This window comes from Acipenser ruthenus, chromosome 43 (assembly GCF_902713425.1).
Source record: "Acipenser ruthenus chromosome 43, fAciRut3.2 maternal haplotype, whole genome shotgun sequence".
NCBI classification, from domain to species: domain Eukaryota; kingdom Metazoa; phylum Chordata; class Actinopteri; order Acipenseriformes; family Acipenseridae; genus Acipenser; species Acipenser ruthenus.
In genome coordinates, this window is record NC_081231.1 from 2,382,082 (window position 1) to 2,394,819 (window position 12,738).

Sequence of the window (12,738 nt, forward strand, 5' to 3'; positions counted from 1 at the left end):
CACGGCTGCGTGGTGCGCGGGGGAGTCATGCAGGCAGGGGAGCACTGGTTCCTGGGTGTGTGACGCTGCCGGTCTTTGCTGGGGATTCCATGGTACTCCCTACTGGCCAGGCGCCTGGTGAGCTCAAACGCCTGCAGGGCTGATCTTCGTCCTCCAGGGGGCGGTAGCTCACCTCTGCTGTGGCGCTGCTGGGTGGAAGAGATATATGATATATGAAACAGGATTAACTGCGTTAGTGTCCCGAAGTATAAGCGCTGCCTGTATCAATATTCTCAGTAATTTGATTCTTTTTTTTTTTTTTTTTTTTTTTGCAGGGTCCAGGCTAAAGTCCCGGGTTTGTCGAAACACAAGCCTGAATAAACCCTGCGCCCCTCCCCAGCCCCCCCCCCCCTCTCTCCTCAACCCGTGGTCTGCACTGAATCTCAAGCTACTTCATAATCAATGTAACCGTGTAACTACACTAGGCAAGCACAGCTCCGCTCCGTTCCAGCTAGACATCCGTTTGTTTTTTGCAACAGATCAAATCTTAATGTATGGAAACAAGCAAGCAGGCACTGAACTAAAGGGTGTTTGTAGCGAACGAGACTAAATCTGTGACCTGGCGTTGATGTGGAGTGAAAGCCATTGCACTGGGAGGTTGTGTTGGGGAAACGCTATTGAGGTATTCTTTCAATGAACAAAAAAAAAAAACATTGTAGGTCAATATTATTAGGATTAAATATAAAGGAGTCCAGAAGAAAGGTTCTAACAGTTCTTCTTCTTTTTAATTATTATTATTGTTAAGTAATCATGTATGTATTTTTTTTTTCTTTTTTTGGCACGGGGTTTGAGTTGAGGGGTTTGAAAGAATTCATTTCTAAATTAACTAACACACTGTCGCTATGCTGAGGGGGGGCGTTAATTGGTGTTGCTATGGAAGTCGCATCGCACTGACAGGAAGTCGTAACCTGCTGAAGTATTTTTTATATTCCGTCTCGGCTGAGGGAAATGTGAATTCAGTTTCCTCCCCTCAGCACTGTCTGTTTGTAAAGAAGCCCTGGGGGTGTAGAACCAGCAGTGATCATTTTATCTAGTTCACCTGGATAAGTAGGGACATGGCCTGTGTCCTCAAAATGTCAGTTTTGTCAGATTTTCCTACCTTTTGTGGGGACTTTTTTTGACCCAGTAAGCTTCACAACCCTGTTCACCAATAGAACTCCCCCAGCCATCCCCTTCTGGTTCGTGGTTCTTGACGGTGGAGAATATATTGCTTCACTTAGACCCCAGCTCGCTAAACAGCTCTGCATCCCTGAATGGGTAATCGTCCACTCCTTTAAAAATATCCGGCACTGACAACAACGTCGTCTACCGACCACTTTTGGAGGCTGTTTCACGTGAAGATGTTTAGTTGCAGTTGTTCCTCGAACAGAACTTTTGTATCATGCAGGCCAGATGCGTTATTCAACACCCACTGTACCCGGGAGACGTGTGTGTCTCATTTAGAAGGGAATGTAATGGGGGTGGCACGGCCACGTTCATTTGACTCCTGAGGGTTTATTCAAAATGGATATTGGTTTTGAATTTTAAAAGAAAATGAAAACCTAAAAAAAAAAAAAAAAAATCACGTTTTGTCCCATCAACAGAAGGGTCTTTTTACCACACGCCACAGTTCAGGATGATGTCAGTGGAGTTTATTAACAGCAGAATATTTTGCTCCATTAGAAACTGTTCCCGCTGCAGAAGATGACGTTCCTCCTGTACCATTCGCTTGTGCATGTGACAAGTATTAAAGTAAACCACACAGGTAGAGTAATAATAATAATAATCTAGATGTAATCATTTGCTTAGTCCTTGGAGGGAGTGGGTGTAGGTAGATGTACAGCAGTATGATTCTTGGGTAGCCTTTTTTTTCATTTATTTGTGATTTGGTGATGTCACAACACCAGGTGACCTCCTCTCTTGGTTACTAATTTGCAAACCGCTTCTTAAAATAACACGTCGGTGAGAATGGAGAATATAGGGACCCCCCCGTTTGCAGTTGGTATTTGTATATATTTAAGCACGTTTTGTTAAAATATATTTCCTTTATTGGCAAATGGTAAAGTTTATCTTTTTCATGCTTTTTGGCCAAATCGGGTGACACGAATTTCCTTTGGGGGGGGGGGGGGGGGATAAATAAACATTGTGTCTTGGTTTCAATGAAGAGGTAGAAACACTTATTTCAGAGTGTGCTTTATAGAAGGTTTTATATATTTTTCTTTGTCCTTTTTTAAATTCGCACAGCTTTCATTGTGTTGGAACAGCCCTGTGTTTAATTTTCACACGTTGAAAGATGAGAAACTATTTGAACCAGACTTGATTACTAAATATATTGATCTCCCACAATAGCCAATTTTTCAAAAACATACTTTATATAATCGCCTTGTATAATAACGTGGGGTGTCACGATGCTGAACAAAACGGTACAAGGTTGTCTGTCTCGTTCGTTCTTTCTTTTTATGATTAATTCTCCCAAGTACTGACCAGAGTCACGCATACAGGCCCCAGGACTCAAGAATAACATTATTTAGTTGCTGCTTTCTTCAGTGACAGTGTGCAGAATTATTTTTAGTTTATCCTTTTTGTTTTGCTTTGTTTTTTTGGTAGAGATCTGTATACTAAATAAAGCTCTGTTTGTGTTAGGCGTACATTTAGTAATTTAAGAGCTTTTAAAGAAGCGAAAATACTTGGTTCCTATGCTGACGTCAATGTGATATTAATAAAAAAAAATGACGACAAACGAGTATTCGGTTTGAGTTGTGTGGGTGTTATTTTGTCATGCATGCATATAATAAGATGTTTCATGCTCTGAATCAATTGTCTTTTCTGTGCAGAGCAAATAATGTCTTTGTCAAGGTATTGAAGCACATCTCTCTAAACTCCCATTAAAAGCACAGAAACATCAAACTACAAAACAGATCTTTTTGGAGATATATATTATACACACACACACCACTGCCTGGTCACTTTATTAGGACCTGTCCCTAATATCAGGTTGAGCCTCTGTTTTACTCTGATCACAGCCTTGACATGGCGTAGACTGCACAAGGTGTTGGAAGGTGCCTCGAGGGATCCATCCAGTCCTTCATATCTCACTCTTGATGATCCTCTCTAGTTTCCTCTCTGTCCGTCATTGTTTGCAGCCACAGCTGTCTCTCTAGGTTTCCCTTTGCCGTTGCTGATCCACTCTGATGACTCTTGGAGCAGCCTGACCAGCAGGACTGTCCTTGCTACTGTGGCTCCTGCTCCACGTGCCCCCACTCTCTCTCCAATGCTGTTTGATCTTTCCCCAGTCCTGGTAGACTGTTTGCGAGCGTGCTGCTCCCACAGCTTCACAGCAGGGAAGTCACATCACATGACCAGCCTAATCTCCAATTCAGGGTGATGCCAAATTCAATAGACTGGTCCTAATAAAGTGGCCAGACAGTGTATGTATATAGAAACATCTCTGTAGCCGTACACAAAATATGCTGTTTTGTAAACTGATCACCCTAAAATATAAAAAAAAAATGAATTCACACCATAAATTGGAAGCTGTATTTACAAGGAAGTTTTTTTTTTTACATTTCTGAATTATGCAAAAGAAAGTCCATTCTGTATATCATACATAATACACTTCCTTCCTACCAGGACAGCTGAGTAAATACAGTGACTGGGGGGTTGTTACCCATTGTACCCCAATTGAGTCTTCACAATCAAATGCAATGTGCACCATTTTACAATGGCAAGAATAGAGGGAGAAATCTCATTGGCTAACCAGTGTTCCAAACTGTGGAGATCTGTCACCATGCCAACACAGCTGGGAACTTTCAGAATCACTCTGCCTGAGGACCAGTTCACTTGGGTTGGGTTGGGTGGTGCCATTCTTTAAGTGCAATCACTCACTCCAGCCGAACGCTTGGCTTTGCCTCGTGCTGAACACACCCAGAGGCGTGCAGATATCGAACTCTACTGGAACTCCTAGTCGTGTGCAGCTTGCTTATCTGGGGGAAATGCCAGTGCTCCAAAACTACAGTAAGGGAACCACCTAATTCACAGATAAAAAGTTCATGAGTAAACTGGGGTAAAATGGGTAACAATCTGTCCAAGTATTTGTCGAAAGAGAAGGTTTTGTTTTTTGTTTTTGTTTTACAAAAAATGACAAAAAAATTTTTTAAAAATGGCAAACAACCTTGTACTTACCTTAGTGAGTACCTTGCATGAATAAAACAAAAAATTTATATATCTATATATCTATATAGAGAGAGAGAGAGAGAGAGACAACTTCATAAAGTTTCGGTATGTTTAACACACCTTTGCCAACAGTGAAGGTACTGGTAGTATATATAACAATTACTCTCACATTATACAGCTTTTCAGTTGCAATTTTATGCTGTGCTTGCTAGCTGTAGAAATGTCCTACAATGATACAGCGAGGAGAGGAAGTGAGAACTGCAGCTGCTGTAGCAAAGGCTCTGCCGTTAAATACTGCACCTTCCAACGCGAACAAAACATGCTCGAAATGAAGCCTTGAACTAAGCGAATCAGTGAAGTGTTAAATCCAAGACAACCATTTCCTTGCCTCTTATAAACACGAGCGACGTTACCCCTAATCCCCTTTAACAGAGTGCCGACCAGGGCTTTACAATCCTTGACCTTGTGTTACAATGAAGAGTTCAGATAAGGGTGTAGTTTGATATCCTCAAAGGAGCTTATAAAGAGGTAAGAGAATGGACTGTAACACCCTGGTGAGTACGGCTTGAAAGATGACCACCAGGGATAATGTTGCCAGTTGTAATAATTAAGAAAAATGTTTTTGAATCCTTCTTCAGTACTCTTTTAAACAGGGAGAGTGACCGTGCTGCAATGCTAACAAGTGTCACAGATCTGAAATCCTTGGCTAGTACTATTTCATATTGTATATCGTGCGAGCTAAGGGGACACTGTGTGGCTTGGAACTTGGTTTCAGGAGACCAGGTTTCAGGCCACTGCACGGCACACCAGGGGAGACTTGGGGGTTTGATACAGTAAAAGTTACCTCAAACTACATCTATGGCCCAAAGTTTTGCATCACCCTGTAGAATGATCTGTTTCAGCTTCATAAAGTCGAATGAAACCTGCTGAATAATGTTACATTATTGAACCTGAATTTGTAGTTTTCCATATACTATATAACATTGAAAAATGTGACATTTCAAAATCTAACATGAAAAACTGAACTACTATTATGGCTCCCGGTAGACTATTGCAAGATCATTTAGTAGTTTCTTTGATTACAGGATGTTAAGATCTAAATTATGTTCATGTTGTATTGATTTTTATTATGTCTCAATCTGAATGATGCTAAACGTTTGGCCAGAGCTGTAGGTCTCCTGGAACCAGATCTGAAGTCTCCATGTTCCCTCGGCTTTAGAGGATACATTCCTGGATAGTGGTGGTGGTGGGCAGTGGCCATGCCGATAGTCAGTCCGGACTGCAAAGCCTGGGTCAGCCCTCTCGGTTCAGACCCCAATCTTGCCCCTGTCTGCAGTGCTGAAACAGTCCTGGGAATGCAGGGAGCGCTGGCCGCTCTGGCTGTAGCCCTGCAGGATGTCCTGCTTCTCCTGGGGCCCGAGCTGCAGGGAGTGCGGGTGCATCTGCTGGATGTGTCTCTTGATGGTGCTCACTTTGAGCGTGGCCAGGGCGCCCCCGCACACCATGCAGACCAGGCCGTGCCGCCGGCAGTCGTAATCCATCAGGTACTCCAGCTTCCAGCGCACCTGGTAGTTCCTCCGCTGGTCTTTGCCCGGGTAGTGGCTCCGCCGGGGCCCCGGTCTGTCCTGGAGGCCCTCGAGGGCCCCCGGCTCCTGCTGGCTGGTCTCCACTGGGCTGGCCGCTGTCACTGTGTCCACCGGGTGGTGCTCTTCCTTCACTGAGCTGCTGCCGAAGGGAACAAGAGTCCGCTGAGGATCGCTGAGCTGCAGGGGAGCATGGAGCTGCAGGGGAACGCTGAGTGGGTCTTCTGTAACACAGACAAGGAGCAGCGTGAGTGACATGCAGACACACTCCCTGACAGGAGAGACCGGGCTCTCCACACTCCCTTACAGGAGACCCATGCACTTACCTGCACCAGCAACACTGCAAATTTTAATTTAAATTAAATTTAGTCGTTGCCAATGTTTTTGTTTTTTTTTTACACCGGTTTTCTCCTCAATTTAGAATGCCAAATTATTATAATTTTTTTTTAATCCCGATTCACCACTGCAACCCCTTGGCGACTCGGGGAAACAGCCACAGGGGTCGCTGGTGAGCGGTGAACCGTGGATTTAAAATCTTTAAAATCATAAATGGTTTAGATAAAGTCAACCCAAGACACGACTTCAAATTCAGCACAGAGAGAACAAGAGGGCATGAATGGAAGCAGAGTCGAGTTTAGAACAGAAGGTAGGAAGCACTTTGCGACACAGAGAGTTATAAATGCATGGAATAGCCTACCAGGTGAAGTATCTAAAACACTGGGAACATTTAAAAAAGCCTAGATTCTGTGCTTTTAAATGAGTTCCCCCCAGTAGAGGAGAATGGTGTGCTAACAAGGGGCGAGCCTTGATGGGCCGAATGGCCTTTTCTCATTCCCAAACTGTTCTTATGTATCCTGGGGAGCCCCTGACCTGAGAGCCAGTGTGAGAGACGTGCGTTACCTGGCGTGGGGCTGCAGGACTCCGCCCCCATGGTCTCGGCCCCCTCTCCCTTGCTCCAGGCCTCTGCCAGGGCCTTTCTGTCCGGCAGGCCCAGGCTGGCGCTCTCGGGGTGGCTGTGCTGGATGTGTTTCTTGATGGCTCCCAGTCTGAGGGCCGGCAGGGGCTGTCCACACACCATGCACACCAGACTGCCGCTCTGCCAGATGTAGGTCACCAGGTAGTCCAGCCGCCAGCGCTCCTGGTAGCACGGGCTGGGGGTCTTGGCTGGGAGTCGGTGCCTCTTGCGGAAGGGGGAGCTGGGGGTGATCTTCCAGGCTGGGTCCCTGCTCCTAGGCCTTTTCTCGAGGGGGGAACTCAGAGCCTCGCTGTCGTGTTCCCGGGGGAGGTAGTTGCGGTCGCACTCTGTCTCTCCATCGGTCTCTGGTTCAGATTTGATGGAGATTTCAGAGCTGTTCAGAGGACTGACGTCGACTGCTGTGTGGGGAGAGGGGAAGAGAGTGGCAAACGCTTTACTGATCAAGAAGTTGTGTTTTAAGAGCAGCTGCTAAAAAGCTATATTGGAATATATCTATACTGGTGTGAAACCGTATGAAGCAGTAATAAAGGCATTTCCTTTGCAGAAAGAGGTTTTCTTGACAGATACTGCCAAAAGAATCTGCGCCCTGCTGTCAGGATGTTTTGTTCTGTCGAGAGACCATTTGTTCATGCAGTAATGACTGCGGCGCAGTACCTGTGTTGCCCCTGTAGAGGGCGCTCCTCTCGCCCCAGATCCGCAGGATGCTGTGCTTCTCCTCGGGGGTGTAGATCAGGGAGTTGGGGTGGACGTCCAGTAGGTGTCGCTTGATGTCCTCCAGGTGCAGCGAGGGCAGCTCGTTGCCGCACACCATGCACACCAGCCGGCTGGCCTCCGCGTGGTACTCCATCAGGAACTCCTGCCTGAGCCAGGAGTGCAGGGCCTCGTTGAGGTAGCGTTCCAGAGTGCGCACTCCAGAGCCAGGGGCCCCTCGGGACTGGGCCCCCCTGCCGCCCTCTCCTGCCCCTCTCTGCGGGCTTCTCTTCGGGTCGTACAAGTGAGGCTTCCCTGGAGGAAGCAGAAAAATATTCATTTCTTTCTTTCTTTAAATTTATTTGGTGTTTTATTTACAGTGCCACGCCACAGCTCAGCGAACTGAAGGTCAGTGGGGGTCCTCCGATCCCCAAGCCAATCGCCGCTTTATACCCAGGAGCTCCACAGCGGATGTGAGCTACCGCCCCCTGGAGGACTGTTTCATGGTGTTTGCAATCAATTAATACCATTTCTGTAAATCTGCCTGGACCTGCCTTTGAGCTTCTCTGGAGAATCCGAAGTGCCGGGCCTGAACAACTCATTCCATTCAGATCATGTGACAATAAAGCAACCTTTCAACTCTCCCAGCCCCGCCTACTCTACTGTATAAAAACAGGGAGCGGGTGGAGCCGGCTGAGGTGAGAGGTCACATGGAAGTTGAAATGTAGGCTAGATCAGCTATAGTGTCTTTAGCACCATCTAGTGATCTGTCACTTTGTATCCAGGGTCCTTTAGTTTTACAGCAGTGCAGACTTCCTAATATAAAGAGACTCTGACTGATCTAGCTGATGTTACATGTCTGTAGCAGGCAAGTTGAACTGAAGAGCAGCTCCTGAACTCAGGTGGGTGCAGGGCTAGTGTCTGTCCCTGACTATACGAACACACACAGGCACACAGAGAGACACACAGAGACACACAAAGACAAAGACACACACACACACAGACAAGCAGGGACAGAGACACAAAGATACACACACAGAAACTGACACACAAAGACACACTCAGAAACAGACAGACAGAGACACAGAACACACACAGACACACAGAAACAGACAGACAGAGACACAGACACATACACACAGACAGAGACACACAAAGACACACACAGACCCACACACAGAAACAGACAGACAGATACACACACACACACACACACACAAAGACAAAGACACACACACACACAGACACACAGACACAGACACACAGAGAGACACACAAAGACACACACATACAGAGCACACAAATACACACACAGAGACACACACACAGAAACAGACAGACAGAGACACACACACACACACACACAGACACACTCTCTCAAACCCTTACCCACAGAGCGCCTCGCACAGTCAAGCACCTCAGCGCTGCCCGGGCCGGCGCCTCCAGCCCCGCACCCTCCTTCCAGGGAGAGGTGAGCTTCCCAGCCCGAGCGGATCACCTCCTTGTCAGCCTGGCTCCAGAGCAGGGAGTCCGGGTGCTTCTGGCGGATGTGCCTCTTGATAGTACTGAGCTTGAGCGTGGCCAGCGAGCTCCCACACACCATGCAGATCATGCCGTGGCGCTGAGGCTCGAAGTCCATCAGGAACTCCGTGCGCCAGTACTCGTGGTAGTAGCGCCGGTGGTCCCTGCCTGGGATGCGACTCTTTCCCGGACGCGACGCTCGCTCCTCCCTCTGCTCTCCGTGCTTACGGGCCCCGCAGCAGGAGGAGAGGGGGGAGGGGAGGAGGAAGGGGGAGGGGGGGGAGAGTGGTTTGGAGGCTGGCTGGCTCCAGTAGGACGTGTTTCCCTCCGCCTCTCCTCCTCCCGGAGACAGTTTGAGGCAGCACCCCAAAGCTGGGCCAGATGCGGACTCATCCGGGTCACAGGTATCTCTGTTCAGCTCCTCTGCAAAGATTCAAAATGTGTTAGTAAGCCTGATTAATAGAGATCGATAAGTACATGTGTATATATATATATATTCCTGGCTGTGTGAAGTTCTTCCACAGGGAGCGTTGACTCTGGCGCTGGGTGAGGGAGGCAAAACCAGGAGGGACTGTTCGTCCTCACCGCTATGCAGCGCCCCCTACTGGCCAGGCACCCAGTGAGCTCAAACACTTGCGGGGCTTGTCCTCCAGGGGGCGGTAGCTCACATCCGCTGTGGAGCTCTGGGGTGTAAAGAGGCGATTGGATTGAGGATTCGGAGGACGCCTGCTCACCTTCAGTTCTCCTGAGCTGTTGTGGGGAGCTGCTGCGGTGAGGCAGCGAAATTGGACATTATAAATTGGGGAGAAATTGGATGTGAAATAATTGGGCACTCTAAACGTATTAACTAAAACCTTCTACCAAAGAGAACTTGCATTTGTTTCAAACATAGATAGCTTCCGCCACAAGCACCCTGGCTCCCGATCACCGCTCGCATCCAGTTCAAGACTCTTGTACTCGCCTACCGATGCCTTGACCAGACTGCACCCAGCTACCTCCAGACCCTCATCTCTTCCTACACCCCCACTCGACCTCTCCGCTCCTCCTGCACTAGAAGACTGGCTCTACCTCCTCTACGCTCCCCTGCCTCCAGAGCCCGCTCCTTCTCCACCCTCGCCCCGCAGTGGTGGAATGACCCTACAGATGTCAGGACTGCCCAGTCCCTGACCACCTTCCAGCGCCTCCTCAAGACACACCTCTTCAGACAACACCTGTAAAACTCAACTCTTCCCTTCTGGACAATATAGCACTCTGCCTTTAATGCACTTTAACTTGCACTTATCTGCTTGCTATTCTACTGTATTTAATCCTGCACTTAACCCAATCTGTAGTATCCTGTATTTCACCTGCACTCGTATCTAACCCTGATGTAACTATCAACACTGTTATCTGCTCTTGAACTGCCCCGATATCAGATCGTACTGTGTTTTGTATTTGCTCTTATTAGGAGTGAAGTCATTGTATTTTGTATCTTGCTCTTAATTGTACTGTAATTCTTGATCTGTATTTTTTGTATACAACTGTAAGTCGTCCTGGGTAAGGGCGCCTGCTAAGAAATAAATAATAATAATAATAATAATAATAATAATAATAATAATAATAATTTCACCTGTAAAATAACAAGAGGCATGTTTTGGACAGCCCTGTAACAGGGTATTAAACAGGAATGAAATGAAACATTCGCAGATTGTCGATGGAATCTCTCTAAGGTGAGAGGATTGAGAGTCACAACACTAACCCTACACTGTTATAAAGAAGGGGTGAGCCACACCTACTGAACAGAGCCGCTGCTGTGGGAGAACGAGGACTCTGTGCCATCTTTCTGCACTGATCTACACACTCAAACGCAACATGCAAAAGACATGTTTTACTATCTCGTGCTACAAAATCGCCTTCCTTGCAGCTTTGAGCTTGACTGGAGAACCCTAACTGCCAGGACTGAACAGCCTTCCCCCGTTCCATTCAAATCACGTGACAGCACGACCTTATAGAGACAGAGAGAGCGGGATGGTTGAAAGGTCACACTGTCACATGATTTGAGTGGAATGAGGGCGTGTTCAGTCCTGGCAGTTATGTCTAAAAACCAAACAAATTAAATCACACACATTTATTTGTACAGCGTTGGGTTAATGTAATGCAGTTAAAAAAAAAATGTGTCCGCTAGGTGGCGGTCGTGAGCCAACACTGGCAACCAGAATGGTAGCGTCGTCTTTGTTTGAAAGAAGTGAGAGAGAGAGAGAGAGAGAGAGAGAGAGAGAGAGAGAGAGAGAGAGAGAGAGAGAGAGAGAGAGAGAGAGAGAGAGAGAGAGAGAGAGAGCAAGCGAGGGCCCCACGTTGGTCCACCACATAGCCCGTAAGACGGATTGATACACAAAGGGGAGGGGAACTCAATACAAAAAAACACACAAAAACAGCCGCATACCTTCCTGCTTCGCCTGCCTCAGCGTTGCTGTTTCTTCTCTGCCGTCGGCGTTACTTATCCTTGTTTTTTTGATCGCACCGCCTTCTCCAGCGCGCAGATAACAAGGGGTGCCTCCTTTGTGCGTTTCTACTTCGTCCATTGTTTTTTTATTTTAGTAATACAATTTGTAGGATTTTTTTTTTTTTTTTTTTTTTTTTGCAATGTCGTGAGCGATCCTCGCCCGAATTCTTTTCTATAGGTATTATTATTATTATTATTATTATTATTATTATTGTATATCATTAACGTGCACCCATGTCTTTCCCGGCCCCTCTCCCCCTTCTCCAAACCAGGAGCCTCCAGCTCAACTTTTTCATATCTCCAAAACAGTCGCTGTTCGGATCCGCGTCTTTTGAGAATTAAAAGAGGTAGTCTCTGTTTTTTTAGGGCGTGCTAAAAGAGGATCCCCGGCCGTGTTTTAAAGCAGCTCAAGTCTTTAGGGTGGGGATCCGTGCATGGGCCCCTGGGGCTCCTTTGGGGGCTCCTGGGTAAATTTAAAGAGACAGTAGGCAGGTTTCACACACGCACACAAAACAGCCCCTCGGACTATAAGGAGGTGGTTGCTGCAGAATGATGAGATGCGTTTATCATTAACATTAATTATGATGACTATTAACCATGCCAAAAAAGAATGGCACTCACGTGCAACTTCAAAGAAGTGCCAAAACAAATGGGTTAGAGAATGATACTGTTGTTATTTGAAATAAAACACCCCTCACACTGTTTATTGTCTAAGAGAAATAAGAAACGTCACCAGTTTGGGTCATTTTTTTTTTTTTTCAATGTAAGATTTTGTTTCTAGCCTATATATCCGATTTAGTTTTGTCATGTTTTTATTTGTTATAATTATTTACATGTATGTATTTATGTATTCCTAAAATAGGCGACATGCGCTACAAAATTAATGCGTGCATGCTGTCATTCGAGTGCCTTTTTAAAAACGGGCCATGTGATGCAGCCCGCTGGCAGAACCTCTTTTTTTCTATCAGCATGAAGGTAACGGCGTTGTATCTTCATGGTGCATTTCAGGAATTATAACCCCAGCAGTCTCAATGAAACGGATATCAAAACCTTTGCCACCGCCCAGAACAAACCCTGCAGCTGTGTTCCCACGTCCATGTTCATTTTATCACTAAAATATGATTCCGGGGGTCAATGTTTATGACATTCTTCCACAGCACAACCTTCTGCGCGCTCTGCTTCACCAGAAAACAGGCGTCGTTGGCTCGCCAGTTCATTGACATTACTGAAGAAACTGGGTTCCGATTTAATGTTTGCGTTGAATACATGTTCTCTTTGTGCGCGTGTTATGAATT

General features: G+C 46.5%; 2 protein-coding genes across 6 annotated transcripts in view; one reads left to right on the forward strand and one right to left on the reverse strand.

Annotated features, from left to right (window-relative positions):
• Positions 1 to 2,762, forward strand: part of LOC117398657 (reticulon-3-B) — a 26,517-nt gene extending 23,755 nt beyond the window's left edge. For all 4 annotated transcript variants that reach the window (XM_033997682.3, XM_033997684.3, XM_033997685.3 and 1 more), the window contains one exon: positions 315 to 2,762. In XM_033997682.3, the coding sequence (XP_033853573.3) occupies positions 315 to 360 (46 nt within the window). In that variant the 3' untranslated portion in view covers positions 361 to 2,762. The remainder of the gene's footprint in view (positions 1 to 314) is intronic.
• Positions 2,141 to 11,940, reverse strand: LOC117967772 (zinc finger translocation-associated protein-like). 2 transcript variants are annotated; one of them, XM_059012055.1, is made up of 5 exons: positions 11,384 to 11,940; positions 8,830 to 9,384; positions 7,405 to 7,755; positions 6,675 to 7,145; positions 2,141 to 5,998 (listed from the first exon to the last, which is right to left on the reverse strand). In XM_059012055.1, the coding sequence occupies exons 1-5, from the start codon at positions 11,520 to 11,522 to the stop codon at positions 5,499 to 5,501; spliced, it is 2,016 nt and encodes a 671-aa protein (XP_058868038.1). In that variant the 5' UTR covers positions 11,523 to 11,940; the 3' UTR covers positions 2,141 to 5,498. The 2 variants fall into 2 exon arrangements, with proteins under 2 accessions (XP_058868038.1, XP_058868037.1); XM_059012054.1 differs by having other exon boundaries at positions 6,675 to 7,148; positions 11,384 to 11,932.
• Positions 11,941 to 12,738: the final 798 nt, after the last annotated feature.